Source organism: Chrysochloris asiatica, unplaced genomic scaffold (genome assembly GCF_000296735.1).
Source record: "Chrysochloris asiatica unplaced genomic scaffold, ChrAsi1.0 scaffold00002, whole genome shotgun sequence".
NCBI lineage: Eukaryota > Metazoa > Chordata > Mammalia > Afrosoricida > Chrysochloridae > Chrysochloris > Chrysochloris asiatica.
The window spans coordinates 11,648,559-11,666,287 of NW_006408520.1; the positions used below are offsets into that span (position 1 = coordinate 11,648,559).

Here is a 17,729-nt window from a genome sequence, read left to right on the forward strand (position 1 = left end):
TCCTTAAAATGTAGTTTCATCCCTTCATCAACAATGTTTGTAAAGTTTCAATTCCTGTACTATATGAAAATATTTTAGGTAAGAATCATTGCTGTTAAGAGCCATCAAATAGGTTTGTACTCATAACAACCCTGAATAGGGTTTCCCAGGCTGTAAATCTTTGTGGGAATAGAAACCCTCATCTTTCTCCCACAGAGTTGCTGGTGCGCTTAACTGATGACCTTGTGGTTTGAAGTCCAGTGTTTATCTTCTAGAGTCACTGTGCTTCATAAGAATCGTATAATATAAATAATAAATAATATAAATATTATAAATAAATAATCAGTTTTTAACCAGTCTTATGAAATAAAAAATGACAATGAAAACAAAAATAGTTTCAATTTCAAAAATATTCTTCCCCTTGTTGCTATTTAACGTTGTGATGTAGTGAATTATCTAATGCCTCTTCTAGTCATAGTCTGTAACTCCATCCTGAGTGTAGGTAAGAGTAGGAGGGTAAAGCTACAGATAGGAAAATATGATTCAGCCGTGGTTGTGACCAGAGTTCATTGTAATAGTAAAATGTTGAAACTCTAGCATGGCTTTAAAATGAGTCATCTCAGAAAGCAGTAGGGAGACATCTCACTACCATAAAATAATGAAGTGTACTCCTTGGACCCCATAATCCCCGATCTTTTAACCGCCTCGATCCAGGGACAGAAATTGGGACTTTGGAAGAGTGGCAGAGGAGCAGTGGCAACAGAACCAAGAACCAGAGTACCAGACAGAGCACAGGGCTTCCCAGGCCACAAAACAAAGTTGAGTGACTTTGATCAGGAAGTTTGGCTGTAAATTGGTTGCCTCCAGGCACTTAAGTGGAGGATATAGGTTTGCTGATCATTATCCTAGAGCTGAGTGACTTAAGGCTGAGCCTTTTGGTGGAGGGGTTTGTTCAGTAGCTGATTGGAACTATTGGACCCTGAGTATTTGTAGATCTTACATTGTAAGCTGTTAAATTCCCTAATAAACACAATAACTGTTCGTCTGCTGTCTGAGTCCTGTGTGGCCATTAGACCAAATTATCAAACCCATTTGATTAGAGAAGGCTCTGGTAGAAATGCTTGGTACTTCACTTTTCTGTAAACATTTTTAACATAAATAAGCACTCCATATGATCTTTCAAAATGACAGAATTGAAGTAACTGATTTTACTTCACAAGCTACTATTTTATCAATTGCACATCAAGTGTTTAAATATTGAATAATATTACAAGGGTTTAAGTACAGTCTTCCTGCAGGAAACTGAAGTGAGAAATGTCTGTAGCTGAATCAGTGTGTTTGGGGGATCACAGTTTAACTGAATTTCTTCAGATGAATTTCCATGTAGAAATCAATATTTATTTTTAAAAAAATGAGTAATGAAAACCACCTCTTGAAAAGCTAGACTATGAAGAAGAAAGATCAAAGAATAATTGATGCCTTGAATTACGGTGTTAGTGAATAACTCTGAATATACATACAATAGATTGTCAAAAGAATGAACAAATCTGTTTTGAGGGAATAGTAATCATAATGCTTCTTAGAAGGGAGGTGGAAAGATTTCATGTTTTGTACGTTGGATATGGACCAATCCCTTGAGAAGCTATCATACTTCGTAAAGTTAGAGGGTCATTAAAAAAACAGGAATAGCCTTCCTGAGATGGAGTGACACTTTGTCTACAAAAATGGGCTCAAACATAGCAAAGTTTATAAGAATGGGGCAGGACAGGGTAGTATTTAGTTCTGTTGGACACAGAGCCACTATGGGTCAGAACAGACTTAAATACCTAATGATAACAGCAGCAATAAAATTGAGACCATTATAACCTTCTGTGTCTCTATGTCTCTATCTATATACATATACTGTGGCACTATAGGATAAAGTACTGTACTACAAGGTCTGGTTGAACTACAAGGATGGCAGTTCAAACCCATTAGCTGCTCTTTGGAAACCCTATATACGGTTGCTATGAATCAGAAGCAATTTGACTACACTTAGCAACAACAATGCATTATATACAAGTTACTATATGATATTATATATATCATGGACTCATAGAGCCCTGGTGTGGTGTTGTGGGGTAATGCACTGGACTGCAAAGTCACTTTGAACTACAGAGCCTCTGGTTCAAGCTCACCAGCTGCTCCTCAGAAACTCTATACAGAGTAGCTATGGGTTGTAATGGACTCAACAGCATTTAATAACAACAACAACATTCCATATATGATATGTTATCATTTTGTTATTTACTTTATTGAACTTAAAAGTTTTGAAACTTCTGGTCAATTTTCTATTCATTATTTATATTCTACATTGATTAAAATGTATTTTCACATTTGGTCCTACTGTAGCTTTTATTATTGTTGTAAATTGCAGCCTAATTGACACTGACTCATTGTAATCCTATGTATAATGGAAGAAGCATTGCCAATGTATTATTTTGCCACACAACTAAAAATTTTGATGTCCTTGGGCTCACATTATGTCATATACAAAATATCCTTAGGAGAGATACCTTTAAATACTGATCAGTAAATTCATGTTGCATTTTTTAATACCAGTCTTTTTTTTCTTTTTCAACTGCTTCTTATTTCTTTTTGATTTTAGTACTTCTGAAATTCCTCAATTCCGGCTGCCAAATGATGTTGTCCAATTTGAGATTGAGCTTATGAAGGACCTTGGTGTAAAGGTAAATGTTGCTCAAAGAGAACTCTACAGTAAAGATTAACAGCAAAATGTCATGCAGTTTAAGAAAGAACAATTAAAACCTACACTAGGCAGAAGCAGAAAGATGCTTTCCCTTGCTTAGGGCATTTGTCTGTCTACTGTCTGAATGCCACTAGCCTGGAAAAGGGCAATCAATAGTTCTCATCTGGCATGCCTGTATGTGATTAATTGTCTGTAAGAAACAAATTCCTAAATTGCTTTAGGGGTTCAGTGCAGCTAATAGAAGGATTTGGTTTCTATAATCACGTTGTTGTTTTTTTTATCATGCAAGTTGTGTGTACTCTGAAGCATTCAGAGTTCGCAATTTGGATTGTGATTTCTCACAGAGGTTTATTTTTTGTTTATTATATGCATCATATTAGTAGTGGTAATGTGATAATCCTTTCTCAACATAGGCACAATGTGAATGGGTAAAAACAATAGCTTTGCATTATACTAGGTTGTTAACTAAATGACATGGTAGACTTTTAAAGATAGTTGAAAAGTTGACATACTGTGTTTTTGATATTTAATTTTAAATGCTGTATTCTTTTCAATGAATTAAGAGTATCATAATCTGGTGCTTCCTTTGAGCATATTGTTTGTTTGTTTTTTTTCTGTTTCAAAATAGTTAATTTTCATTAAAAAAAAAAAGTTTATTTTCCATAGAGATACAGTTAGTTCCCTGGTTACAAATGCCTGAACTACACACTGTTGGTATTAACCCTTTAATATTATGTAAATTTGCCCGCACTTTGAAAGGAGTGAACCAACCTGTACACTCCCAATGGAATCTTAATCACAGACCATCACTTGCTGCATGTGCAGCTTTTAAATCATTGAAAAATCTGTGGGTCTTTTGCTGTTAAAGTAATGCTAAATAAGGATGGTATGCACCTGTTCTTACTTACCTACAGATACAACTTACAGGTACACTTAGAACCTAGGGACCACCTGTATAACACAAAAAACTTAACAAAGTACTGTGATTTACATAATGTGTTCTGTAAGTATGTTCAATTGGTATTTTGAAAAATGATTAACAGACTATTCTTGGCACTTGCACTTAGCGATACAAATTAAAATTAAAGAAATGTTGAAAACTAAGTTTTTGTAATTTTGCACTTATAAACATTTTATTTTGCAGTGGTGGTTAATATAAAACATTTAAATATAACCGCTAAACAAAAAGAGTGAAAGCAGGAACACAGTACAGGTTATCCTTGACTTTCATCACAGATTACTTTCATCACATCATTCAGATGAGTCCTTTGTAAATAGGTTCTGAAATAAATTTAATATCTTCTTTGTCTTTCTTACTATTGCTCCTATTGTTTTTAAGCACCATTGAGTTGATTCTGACTCATAGTGAACCTATGCAGGATTTCCAAAGAGCATTTGTTGTGTTTGAACTGCAGACCTTGTGGATTCATAGTCCAATGCTGATCCTACAGTGCTACACCAGGAGTCCAACAGTACCCGGTACTCCCAGGAAGTCTCCCATCCAATAATAAGCAGGCCCAACCCCACTTAGCATCCGCGATCAGACGTGATCAGATGCATTGGGGATGATATGGCCTTAGCCTTTCAATGCACATATACATAAAAATAGATGCATACAGAAACAAACTGATACAGTGTTCAAGGCTATCACTGGTCTGTGCCAAAATTTTGGAAGACATCTACTTACACAACTGATAGGAAGATATCCATATTTGTGTCCATTTCATAGAGTGGTGACCCAGTGGAATGTGGAAATAAACAATATCATTCATATCATATACCAGTAATGTTTTGCTGAAGATATTTCAAAAGCAACATCGACAGGGAACTACCAAAAATGCAGACTGGTTTCAGAAAAGGATGTGGAACAATGGACATTTTTGCTTAGGCCATCTGATCTTGGCTAAAAGCAGAGACTAACAGAAAAGTGTTTCCTTGTGCTTTATTGACCATGCAAAGGCATTTCACTGTGTGGATCATAACAAATGTTAGCTATCATTGTGATGAATGAGAATTTTAGAACACTTAATTGTGCTTATGAGGAACTTGTACATAGACTTAGGTGCATTTATTGAAACAGACCAAGGGGCTACTGAATAACTTAAAATCAGGAACTGTGCACCACCTTTCACCATGCTTTTATTCTATCTGTGTGCTGAGCAAATAATCTGAGAAGTTGGATTATATGAAGAAGAATGTTGCTTAAGGATTGGAAGAAGACTAACAGCCTTTGATTTGTAGATGATACAACCTTGCTTTGGGTAGTGAACAAAACTTGTACTTGTTAATCAAGATCAAAGAAGTTCAGTATGGATTGAACCTCAGTGTAAATAAAAAGAAATTCCTTACAATTGGACTGATAATTGTTGTTAAGTACTTTAGATTTATAATGATTCTATATAAGGATTCTATGGAGCAACTGGTGAGTTTGAACTACATACCTTGTGGATAGTAGTTCAGGGATTATCCTATAGTTGTCACTCCAATATTCCAGAACTATAATTCATGTCATGATAAATGGAGAGAAGATTGAAGTTGTCAAAGACTTCATTTTACTTGGATCCATTGTCAATGCTAATGGAAACAGCAATCAAGAAATCAAAGGACTTACAGCATTAGGCAGATATGCTGCAAAAGACTGCTTTAACATGTTAAAGAGCAAAGATGTCAGGTGTTCCTGACCCAAACAGTGGTATTTTTAATCACTTCATTTTCATACAAACATTGGACAATGGAAGAGTCCATACATTTGAATTGTGGTGTTGGCAAAGAATGCTGAAAGAACAGAACAAACAAATCTGTCTTGGAAGTCATACAGCCAAAATACTCCTTGGAAGTGAAGATGATGAAACCTTGTCTCTCATTCTTTGAACATGTTGTCAGAAGGGACCAGTACCTGGAGAAGAACATTATACTTGGCAAAAGATCAGTGAAAAAAAGTAAAACCCCCAGTGTAACAGACTGATACAGTGACAGGAGCAGTGGACTCAAATTTAACAACCATCATGAGAATAGCACAGGGACTGGACAGTGTTTTGTTCTTCTGTGTATAGGGTCTCACCTAACAACAGCATCTTTCAAATAACATAAACTCATCATATCTAAAATTGAATTAAATCCATCATCTTACCTCCTAATAAGTTCCCAGTGTGGTACTGAAGGATAAGTACTGGACTGCTCACTTCAAAGTCAGCAGTTCAAACCCACCAGTTAATCATCGGAAACTCTATACAGGGACGTTATGAGATGGAACAGACCTGATGTCACTTAACAACAATAACAACAACCTGCAAACTTTTTCTTTTTTTTTCATTTCTATCTATTAACCTGTAGTATCCTTGGGTGTCTCAAATGGTTAAGTGCTGTACTTCTAACTGAAAGGTTAGTGGTTGAAACCACACAGTGGTACATAAGAGTTAAGAATCCTATGAAACACAGTTAGACTTTGTACACACGTTATCACCATGAATTAAAATCTAGTTCTTTTTCTAAGATTTTTTTCCTGTTAATTCTTTAAATCATTGTCTCTGATATAGGAACATAAGTAAAAAAAAAATTGCTACCCGTTCCTATATGCACAGGATTATTCCAAGCAAAACATGTTTAAATATGTCTTCACTGGTCATATATCATAGGCACTGATTTAAAGAGTGAAAAATCATCTTATGGTATACAGTGAACTGATTTTGGAAAATGACCATGAATATTCTTTTTGAGAAAATATTAGACTTCATATACTTATGTTTGCTCAAGGATGTTAAAAAGAAATAAATAAACCAAATAAAATGAAATATCTTAATGTTGTTAAATGCCATTGAGTTGGTTCCGACCTCTTCAGACCTTGTATAAGGTTTTCAAGGAGCAGCTGATGAGCTTGTGGTTCAAACTGACTTTGCAACCTAGTGCATTAACGTCAAAAGGAGATATGAGCTATAAAAACATTTTGCAACATAATAGAAGATAATTTCTTTGAAGAAATTAGAAGATTTGTTTAAACAATTTACTTCCAAAATCAGTATGATCAGTGAGGGATTCCTGGTGGGACACCATAGGATAAGCCCTCGACCCCACATGTGGTTTGAACCACAAGTTCGGCAGTTCAAACTCACCAGTCTCACCTCAGAAACCCTATACAGGGTTACCTGCTCAAAGGTACGTAACAACAATAGATGATCAGTGGATGGCTGCAGAAAAAATGTCTTAGTAATACAGTTGTCTTAGTCTCCTTTGTTGTTAAGTGTTGTAGATTCAGTTTTGACGCATAGTGACCCTGTATAAGGTTTCCTAGGAGTGAATGATGAGCTTGAACTGCCATCCTTACTATTCTAACCGACTTTGCAGTCCATTACATTAATCCAGTGCCACAATAGGACATTTAATGTATCTGAAAACAAAAGAATATTTTTGAAATTTTTTGTCATAGGGGAAAAAATTCTCTTGAGGCCAAGACTATTGTTGTTGTAGTTGTTGAGTACTGTGGAGTTGATTCCAACTCATAGTGACCATGCACAGGGTTTCCAAGGCTGTAAATCTTTACTGGAGTAGAAAGCTTCATCTTTCTCCTGAAGAATGGCTAGTTTCAAACTGCTGACCTTGAGGTTAGCAGCCTGATTTGTAACCACTATGTTACCAGAGTTAGCAGTATTTTTTACAAAACTCAAATGGATATCTTCCCAAATGACAAAATCTTTGCAACAAGTTAAGGAGCTGCTTCTCCACAAAAAAGAATCATTTTTAGATTGGTTAAATATTTTAAGGAAGGTCAGGAAGACCTCAGAGATGCATTTAAGGCTTAGAGATCAGCTCAGAAGGTTATAGCAACTGTTTTTTTTTTTTAATCCAAATGCATAATCTAAATACATTTTCCTGAAGATCACAAGATTATCACTGTGAATTTATTAAGAATTGTTTTAATAAAATGGAAAATTGCATTGTTCAGAAAAAGGCCCGGAAAGTTGTGCCAAATAAATTTGTTGTTTTCCAACATGACAGTGCACTTGCTCATTTTCCAGGCTAGCAAGGGCTGTCCTAAGAGAATTAAAGTTTAAAACCTTAGAAATCTACCCTATAGTCCTAATCCGGCCCTTAAGACTTCTTTTTGTTCCTCAAACTAAAAAAAAAAAAATTTTTTTTAAGCACACAATTTAAATCCTGAAGGCTGACAAAGCTGCCATTTTGATATGACGTCAAATAAGGGACCCTTCAGGGAAGGAAGGGTTAGAAAGCTGGAAACACTGCTTTCGGAAGTGTAGAGAACCACTTATAGGGTATGTCAAGAAACAATAGCTTTTTACAAGTATCTTGTTTAATAAATATTTTGATTAATTTTGGCTTAACCTTTTACCACTTAATTTCAGTCCCTGAGTAATATGAGGAAAGTGTCATGATGGTGGATGATTCCATATAATGCATATTGATTCTTTTATTTCTCTTCTGTCTTGGCTTGGACACAAGGACACACTTTGTAAAGGTCATTTTCTATTTTTATTGGTCTTTATTTCATGGGCCTATGTTGGCAGCAGCCGCTTCTTCTTTCTGTTATTATCTATGGTGGCTGGTAAGGAAGAACATTTCAATCTTCTGCTTAAATCAGTTGCTGTCATGTTGATTTTGACTCATGGTAACCCGATGTGCAAAAAGGGCATGGGGATAGCATGTGTTCTCCAGCCTCACAAGTAGGAAGAAGGAGAGTATTCAGCATAAGACTAATTCCTATGACAGACGTCAGACAGGCGTCCATCCTCCAACTTTCATTATCCGTTTTAACCATTCCTCCCAGGGCACTCTTTACTGGGCTTGATAACCTGCTGCAACAGGAGAATACTTACTGTTACGGAGTTTATTAGGGAAGTTACAGGGTACAAATCAGGATCATAAATAACTCCACATACAGTGGTTCTACAGTCAGGAGCACCACTTCTCAGTTATACAGCAAGCATGCGTGCCTTTTTCTCATCTTCAGTCTCTCATCCATGCAGCCCCTTGGCTTCTGCCTTGCTTGGGCAAGCATTACAAAATTCCATTAGCATTGTCAATAAATGCCTAAAGTGCACTTTTCATTTTACTGACTCCATGGGCCGGGAAGCTCTGTCGTGTGCTCTGTGTTTTTGCCTCTGCTGCTGGTACATCTCTGTGTAGAGATCTCAGTGTCCAAAGGATGCACACCACTAGTGGCTCTTCTTTCTTGAGGGTTTTGAGATTCTCCTATTACTGCTTCTAAATGGCCCCTTTTAAACCAAGCATGGTGGCAAAACTAACCAATCTACACACTAGAGGTTCATACACCCTATTTGGCTGGTCTCGCTGAATCATTTGTTAGTTACAAAAACTATGGCTAGAAGAGCCATCTTAAATAATTCCCTGTTCCACAACATGTGTGTGTGTCAGAATAGAACTGTGCTCTATAGGGTTTTAATGGCTGATTTTTCATAGTTACATTGTCAGGTCTGTCTTTGAATTTGCCTCAGGTGGAGTCAACCTCCAACAGTTTGATCAGCAGGTGAATGCATTACCTATTTGAAGGACCCACAGTACATGAGTATACATTGAGTCAGGACTATACATTAACCATTTTATTTTTTAAAATGCCCAACCTAGTGCATTGAACATATTAAGCTAGTTATAAAGTTTGTTGACCTAAATTTAATTACATTGGTTTTGGTCCTGCTGCTTCATTAAAAAGCTAAATTGCATTTAATTCTTACATAAAACTTGTTAGTGTTCTACATATTTTGTAATTTTATATACGTATGCTAAAAAGACAAAATAGTTTCATATAAACATACACTCAGACACACAGGAGTTGATAGTTAGCTTTGACTTAGTTTCCATTTTTTGATGTTAAAGATTAAAATTTTAGTGACAAAAACATTGAAATGTACTATTCAATATGTTATTTTTTACAGATAATTTGTGGTAAAAGCCTTTCAGTGAATGAAATGACTCTGAACACTTTGAAAGAAAAAGGTTACAAAGCTGCTTTCATTGGAATTGGTGAGTAGCTTATTTTTAAATGTTTACCTATAATATTACTTTTTTTTATTTTGTGGCAATATTCAGAAGAATGACTGCCTTCAAACATCATTTTGATTGAAATTGTATCTGCTCAGTGATGAGGAGGTACGGGGCGGTCAAAGAAGTGGAATTTTTGTTTTAGAACTAGTTAAGCTGTTCCTACATTATGAAAAGGCTTTGGCAAGACTTTCATTATCACTACATTTGGAAACTGTCTTTTATCCTCCCATTGTCTCATCTCATCATCAACATCAACAGTGAATGTTACATAGGAAGCAAAATGTTTTCAAACCATGCCACAGATGTGCATACACTGGTCTTGAAGGTATCTAGAGATTGTAGCTTTCTCATTATTGTATAACAAATTGACTACAGTGATAATAAGGACAAACAAGTTTGTTCTTTTTCCATTTGATTTTTTTTTCAAATTTTCTTAAAGGCTTTTCGTATTTGGTTAAATTTCAGAGAACTTTAATCATGCTTCTGAAAGTTACATGGACAATGTGTAACAGTTAAGATTCTTAATATTAAGTGTGGTTCTATTTTTTGTCTAGATATTCCAGAAGAAACTGAATTTTTAAAAATATTCCTTTGACATGTACTGAGATTAGAGAGAAAAACAAACAAACAAATGCTTTTTTGTATCTAGAAATGTGTATTCAACTTCTCGTATGATTACATAAAGGACAATTATGACATATAAATTAAATATATTCAATTGTTAGGATGGAAGAAAATCTACCCTTCTTTCTTCTAGTCTGTGTCTTCTGCGCTTCACACTCTTTGAATGTGAATAACTAAATAATAAACCTACATCAAGATGAGAACTGTACCATCTCTATGTGAATGCACACTGGGTGACATTTGTTTGGGGCTTTCTAATTTCATTACACTTCTATGGTGAAATCTTGTTTCTTTGCTATTAAAATTTTCATATGAGAATGTCACGTAATTGCTACCAAGTCAAAGACTGCAGTTCAATTAACTACTTCATATATCTCTTCTAGTCATAGTCTTTGTAACTCTCAACAAACTATTTTCCTAATGGGTCTGGTTAGAAAAAGTGTGGGAATATACTTATGGATTATATAATTCAACTGGGAGTGATTGTTATTGGGATTAATTGTGATTGGTCAGTTTGTCCATCCTGCTGGATTTAAAATGAGCCATCTCAGAAGCAGGAAGGGAGGGAATCTCATGGTCAGCAAAGAAGAAGAACCTGAAGTGGAATTTGTCCTTTGAACCAAGAGACCCCTGGATATTGAACCTCCTCAATCCAGGGACAGAAAATTATGACACTGGAAGAATGGCAGGCGAACAGCAGCAGCAAAACCAAGAACCAGAACTTCAGACAGAGTGGTGGGTTATCCAGCCCTCAGAGCAAGTAAAATGCAGTGCCTTTAAGTAAGAGGGTTGCTTGTAGACTAAGGTACTTCCAGGCACTTAATTGTGGGGTAGATTTTATGGGGTTGCACAGTGGTTCTGTACAATAAGCACTGAATTGCAACCAACAAGGTCAGGGATTCGAAACTACCATTTGTTCAAATGGAGAAAAACACAGCTTTCTGCTCCCACAAGGATTTTAAAAGACTCAAAAACCTTATGCAGGGTCTCTATGCATCAGAAATAACTCGGTAGCACTTAGGAATAACAACAGGTTTTCTGATCTATGAAGCTAAAGCTGAATATGTCAAGGCTAAGACTTGTGGTGGAGTGGTGTGTCCTATGGGCATTTATCAGCAACCTTAGAGGAGCTTTGTTAATATAATCCTGGGAAATATAGTTCTGCCTCTGGGCACAGCTGAGAAGAGGCGGTCCTGACTGAAAGAAGTGTATGTTTAGCATTTTCTGGTCTTGACTTGTAATCTGCTGGCTTCCTTAGTAAACCCCATAACTGAGTATAGTGTATGATCTCTGTCTGGCTATTACAATACATTTTGGAGGCCAGTAAAAAGTGGGAGTGTGTTGTGGGAACGATGGTTGGTGTATATGTTGTTTGTCTGCAAATGGGTGTTAGAGGTGGGTGTTCACTGAAGTGAGTCCAACTCATAAAGTATGGAGATTTGTAAGAGAAAGAACAAGAGGACATGGGAAGTAAAGCTTTTCATGGTAAATGATTACCTTGGTTATTGCTACCTGTAATGAAAAGGAATGTGGGAGATGTTATACTACAGCTGAGGGGAGAAAAGCTGCTATTGGTGACATCTGGGGCAAAAGTCTGGCTGATAAAGCAAGATGACTGATAGGAGTCTGTGCCTACTTCATCCACCTTGCCAACCAGAGGCCCAAGTTGATATGTACATGTGTGATAGCAATGAATGTTGGCTATTGTAATTATAGAGAGCTTTCAAGCCTGCCTTCATCCTGTATTTGATTGAATATGGGAAGTTTGGAATTGCCCGGAAGAAACAGGTATTTGTTTGTCTTTTAAATCTTTGTAGAGTACATGGCAGCCTGAGCCCCACCCAGAACTAGTGAGGGAACAGAGATATGCAGTTGAAAGGAAAGGCCAGCAGACAGAAAACTGATTGGCATTTTGAGCAAGCATTTGTTGTTGTAGGCATTGAGGCAGAAAATATAAAGTTTATATATATATTGTTTATATATACACATATATGTATAAACACACATATACACATATATATGTGTGTGTGTGTGTTTCACTGGTTTGGCTTCTTTAGAAAACACAGCCTAAGACACTTTGTCAATAATAAGTAAAAAAATGTAGGCAGTCAGCAGAATGTGAAATATTGGTTATGTTATCTAATTGTTACTGTTCGGGACTGTCTAGTCAATTCCAGCTCATAGCAACCCTGTATAGGGTTTGAACGGAGTGGCTGATGGGTTTGAACCTCTGACCTTTTGGTTAGTAATCCAGTGCTGTATTCTATAGTGCCACAACAGTTGTATCTAAAATACATTTTTTCCACTGATGGTATAGTAAAAAGAGGTATCAAAAATTTGATGGAAAAAGGAAACGAAAAGAAAAAGCAACTTTCCATGTACTTTCTTAAAGTATATACAAGGGTGAGTCTAAAATGATCCTCACTTTGGTTATATTAAAAAGTTTTTCCATGTCCATGGCTTATGACAATATGGAACATGCATGTGAAATGATTCTCTTGAATAGCTTAATCACAGTAGATTATGTGGCGAATCATTTACAAATTGACCATGACTCTCTCCATGAAAGAATCCACTACAGACTTGGGTTTCAAAAAATTTGTGTGAGGTGGATTCTGAAACAACTCACAGAAGAGCATAAACAGAAGTGTTTGGATATCTGCAAATAAAATTTGGACTGATACTCGAAGAAAGGTAAAAGTTTCTTTTAAAAATATTGTTACTAGTGATGAGACGTGGATTCATCACTCTAAGCAGCAAAAGTATAGAATGAAAACAACTTCAACCTCCAACAAAGAAACAGTTCAAAAGTCAACCATCAGAACACTGACGCTTACAGTTTTGGGGATTCTCAAGGGCCAATATTGAAATAGTATCAGGTAAAAGGATCAAAAATCACCAGCGTTCATTATAGTGATGTGCTCACTGAAGAACTGATGTCTAAAGTTCAGATTAAATGCAGAGGACTACTATTCAAGGTCATTGTGATTTTGCATGACAAATCATGTTCACATACCTCTTCCCATACTGTTGACACTCTGCTAAACGTTTGTTTTGAAGTGTTAAAGCATTCTCTCTATAGTCCTGATTTTTTTTCATTGGGCCTTTCACCTGTTTGGTCCCCTGAAAGTAGCCCTTTGAGGCTGAAGATTCACCACCTCTGATGACATGAAGACAGCAATGCATTAGTGGCTTGCAGCTCAGCCTAAAACAATTTTTTTTATTTTAAGTGTTTATTGTGAATTGAGTGATAGTTTACATGGGAGAACATCAGCTTTACATCAATCCTATCATATTTTAGTTCATTGCAAAAATTTACAATCCCCTCCATGCCTTATTCAATAGCATTTGCTTCCAATCCCTCTGATTTGTGGGGGTGTTTTTTGTTGTTGTTGTTGTTGTTGTTTTTTGTATGTACACCAAAGCCCTCTGGATTATATAATCATTCAAACAACCAAATGGTATACCCTGCATGCCAGGCCTTGGCCACCAGCATACAGCCCCTCTCCCTTCTTGAATCTAGAGCCCCCAGCCACTCTTCTTGTGTCCCTGCTTCTCTGGATTAGGTCCCACACTCTACGCTTCTCCCTTGATGGTTGCAGGGTCCTCTGCTCCTGGACTGCAAGATCAACCACTCCCCTCTTTTTGTTACAAAATGTCTACTCTTACATTTGCAACTCTCTCAGTCAGTCCTGATAGAAATTATTCACTATTGAACCACAAGAGTCTTATTGCCATCTCCTTTCACCAGTCCCATCTAGACAGGTTGGAAACCACTCAGTGGAGATTCTACCCTACCCCGCCCCTCCCCCAAAACTAAGCTCCCTCTTGAAAACTTGTAAGTTAGTCACGTCTTGCCTTTGTTGCCCCTCCCCCATTTTGGGTAGCCAATGTCTAAATTGCCCATCCCTGTCAGCCCTGTGTAGAGAGTGGGTGGGAATGATCCTTGCTGAAAGATTTATTCTCTCTTTTAGGCTACTATATCCATAAATATAGGTCAACTTCATCAAATTGTAGCGGATTACACGTTTTTTCTCTTCTTTCTTCCTGTAGTTGAGTTCTGATCATCCAGACATTGAAGCTATAGGTCAAAGGGCTACTATCTGCAAGTATGGGTGTTCTTGTGCATCTCCCCTCACTTCACATCAGCTGGATGCTTCATTCTCAGCTCTAGTCCCCTGTGATTATGTCCCTGTCCATGGGCTCAGGAGTCCCCAGGTCTCACTATACTGCTGGACACCCATGTCATGATCCAGGTTGACAGGAGCCCATTGAACATGGTCGGACTTAGCTCACAGCTTCATTGCTGTTTTTCCCCACTTCCCCTTATCAGTAGACCAGTGTGGTCAACAGGAAGATTACATGCATGCTTGTGTAGTCCCTTTGAGTTTCAGTCTTGGAAGGGGGTTTGCCCTGAGGGGACTTGATTGCTTGCCTTGATGGCTCCCCAGCAAATAACTTGCTTGTTCTTGTAGTCAGTCAGACTTCCATTATTGTTTTTGATTTTTCCTGCTGGTCTTTCTTTCAAGAAGTATCTTCTGTTCCGCTACCTGCTTCATGTTGGTCTGCTTTTCTTTTCAAGTGGAAATTTCCCACCTGAGAAGATTCTGAATGGTGATCAGGATTCTACCTAAGGTCTTATGCAATGCAAAGGCTCCTTAGGAAGCCTCTTTCATTGGGCAAGTTCTATCCCCATTTTAGGTATTCCAATCAGTTATAGGCTGATGATGGGCTTACAAGCTTTCTATGGTGATGTTTCTGGCTGTTCTTTCTCTCCACCTCAAGTGTCCATTTTACAATAGTAGGTAAGGGAAACCAAGATTCATAAGACAGTTAAGCATCTTAACATTATTTTTCCTCTTTTACCCATTCAAACCATGCCTCAATTCTTGTATCACATAGCCCTGTTGTTTCAAGGTTGAGCATATATCACTATTTACCTCTATCCCACTTAGCCCATGCAATCCTGCCTAAATGTTCTCCCATCTGCCTTGTTCTTCCATTCCCCTCCCCCTTTTTGTGTAATGATCCCCCTAACACCCAAACTATCATGTGTCTGTTCCCTACTCTGTGCTCCACTCCCCTTTTTCCCACCTCCTACAGCCTAGTAACCAACAAATAATTTTTCCTTTTTCCCCTTTTAGTGTGGGTACTTTTTCTTAAGCTTTGATAGTAATGGTCCTATGCAGTATTTCTCTTTTTGTGATTATTTTCATTCAGCATCATGTCCTCAAGCTTCATCCATGATATACAATGGCTTTCAGCTTCCTTGTTATTCTTCAAGGTAGCAAAATATTCCATCGTGTGTATGTACCAAAGTTTGTTTATCCATTTGTTCGTTGATGGGCACTTGATTGTCTCCATCTTTATGCTATTGTAAATAGCGCTGCTATGAACATTGGTGTGCATATAGCTACCATGGTATGGCTTGTATTTCTTGTGGATAGATACCAAGAAGAGGGAGTGCTGGATCATAAGGTATTTCTATTTCCAGCTTTCTGAGTAAGTGTCATACTGTTTTCTAGAGTGGTTTGACCATTTTGCAATCCCACTAGCAATGTAGAAGGGTCCTGGTCTCTCTACATCCTTGCCAATATTTATTGTCCTCTTCTTTGTGAACTTCACTGTTATTGCTGGTGTGAGATAATATCTCATTGTTGAGCCTAAAACAATTTTTGATGAGGAAATGCAGACACTTTTTGACAGCTAGACAAAGTATTGAAAGCAAGGAGATTATATCGAAAAATGATGCATTTGTCTTTCTTTAAAGTTTACTGGAACTAATTCTACAGCCAGGGTGTGGATAATTTTTGATTTATCCTTGAACTAATGTAGATATGTACAGCTCCATGAACTTTGTCTGCAAAGATTCCTAGTACTGAAGAAATATGGGCCACATAAATAATCAGTACATTGAATATCTCAAAATTAATAGCAAAAGTAAATATTATTTCAAAATTTCTAATGATTTATCACATATTGATTGTAACTGTGAGAGAAATCTAGAAGAAATAATATTTTGTCATTTTATTTTCATTTCATTAAGGTCCCTTGCATATGTTTTATGATAATGTACTTGTTGACCATACAGTGGTCTTGATTTGACTCTCACTGAGATGTGACTACAGTATTTAATATATACAGGCCTTTCATATTTATGTGGCTGTGCTATTTCATGCTGAGAAGTGTATCTTTTGAAATTTTGGTGTATTAATGTGAGGAATGCACTTATGTTCCAATTCAGTATTTTGTAAAATATATACAAGAAAGTTTTCTCTTATTAAAAAAAAAAAAAATCCATAGAAGAGAATTTGCCTTATTCTTAGGGAAATGTCTGACATACTTGATTGCAGATTTGGGAATTTATTGAACTTTCTATTACCACTTAACTGTCTGTTATTTGGGTAGTCTTACATTCTTACATGGCTTTGTTTATTAACTATGTTTGTGTATTACTTATATAAGTTAAACTTACCTACCCTTTTCCCACTCAGTTTGCAGCTGTAAATGTTAGAACAGGAAGTTTGTATTTTTTAAGATATAGATTTGGTTTCTTTAACAAATAAAAACAATAGAAACTTAATGAAGGTATATGTGTTACTTTCTTTCATGTAAGTCTGTGAACCATCCAAAACACCCAACTTTCATGTATTGGTCAATAGATTATTAACACATTCACACTCCAGCTAACAAAAATTTGGAGAAAGGAGGGGAGCTTCTTTCTTCTTATGTTTACAACTCAAAAGTTTCATATGTCACTTGTTTTGATCTTATTGTCTTGAATCTGGTCATACCAACATGCTTAACAGCAAAGGATACTGGACAATATAGTATTTAGCTAGGTGACCATATCTCCATTGAATTCTATTATTATAGAAGTAAATTACAATCGTTATTGACTGGAAAAACAAATACAGATCTTTGCTATAGGTCTAGGTTACCATTGCATGTGATGCAAAAGCTTGCTATGAAAGATAGCAGTAAAGTACTTAGTAGCAAGGAAGACAATCTGAGAATTTAATGCTTACATGTTAATTAGGTTAATAAAATGCCATAATTTTAGATCTTCTTTATAACTTTTCTCTCATTCTGTGCTAAATGAAAAAACTAAAGTTTTGTTTGTTAAATGTGAATTACTAAGGATAATTCAGTGAACTCTTGGCATTAATATTTGTGTTTTCATACTTACTGATTTTAATATTGAATATTATATTATTGGTTAAGTGCTGTTGAGTAGATTCCGACCTATATCGGCCTTGTTTAGGATTTCCAAGGAGCAGCTGGTGAGCTTGAACCACTGACCTTGCAGTTCAAATGACTTTGCAGTCTGGCACATTAACCCACATCGCCATACCAGGACTCT

General features: G+C 36.6%; 1 protein-coding gene across 1 annotated transcript in view; it reads left to right on the forward strand.

Annotated features, from left to right (window-relative positions):
- DPYD (dihydropyrimidine dehydrogenase) overlaps nt 1–17,729 on the forward strand; it is a 1,478,957-nt gene that overhangs the window by 410,229 nt on the left and 1,050,999 nt on the right. The window contains exons 11-12 of the mRNA XM_006831042.1: nt 2,627–2,708; nt 9,634–9,721. Coding sequence (XP_006831105.1) covers nt 2,627–2,708; nt 9,634–9,721 — 170 coding nt within the window. The remainder of the gene's footprint in view (nt 1–2,626; nt 2,709–9,633; nt 9,722–17,729) is intronic.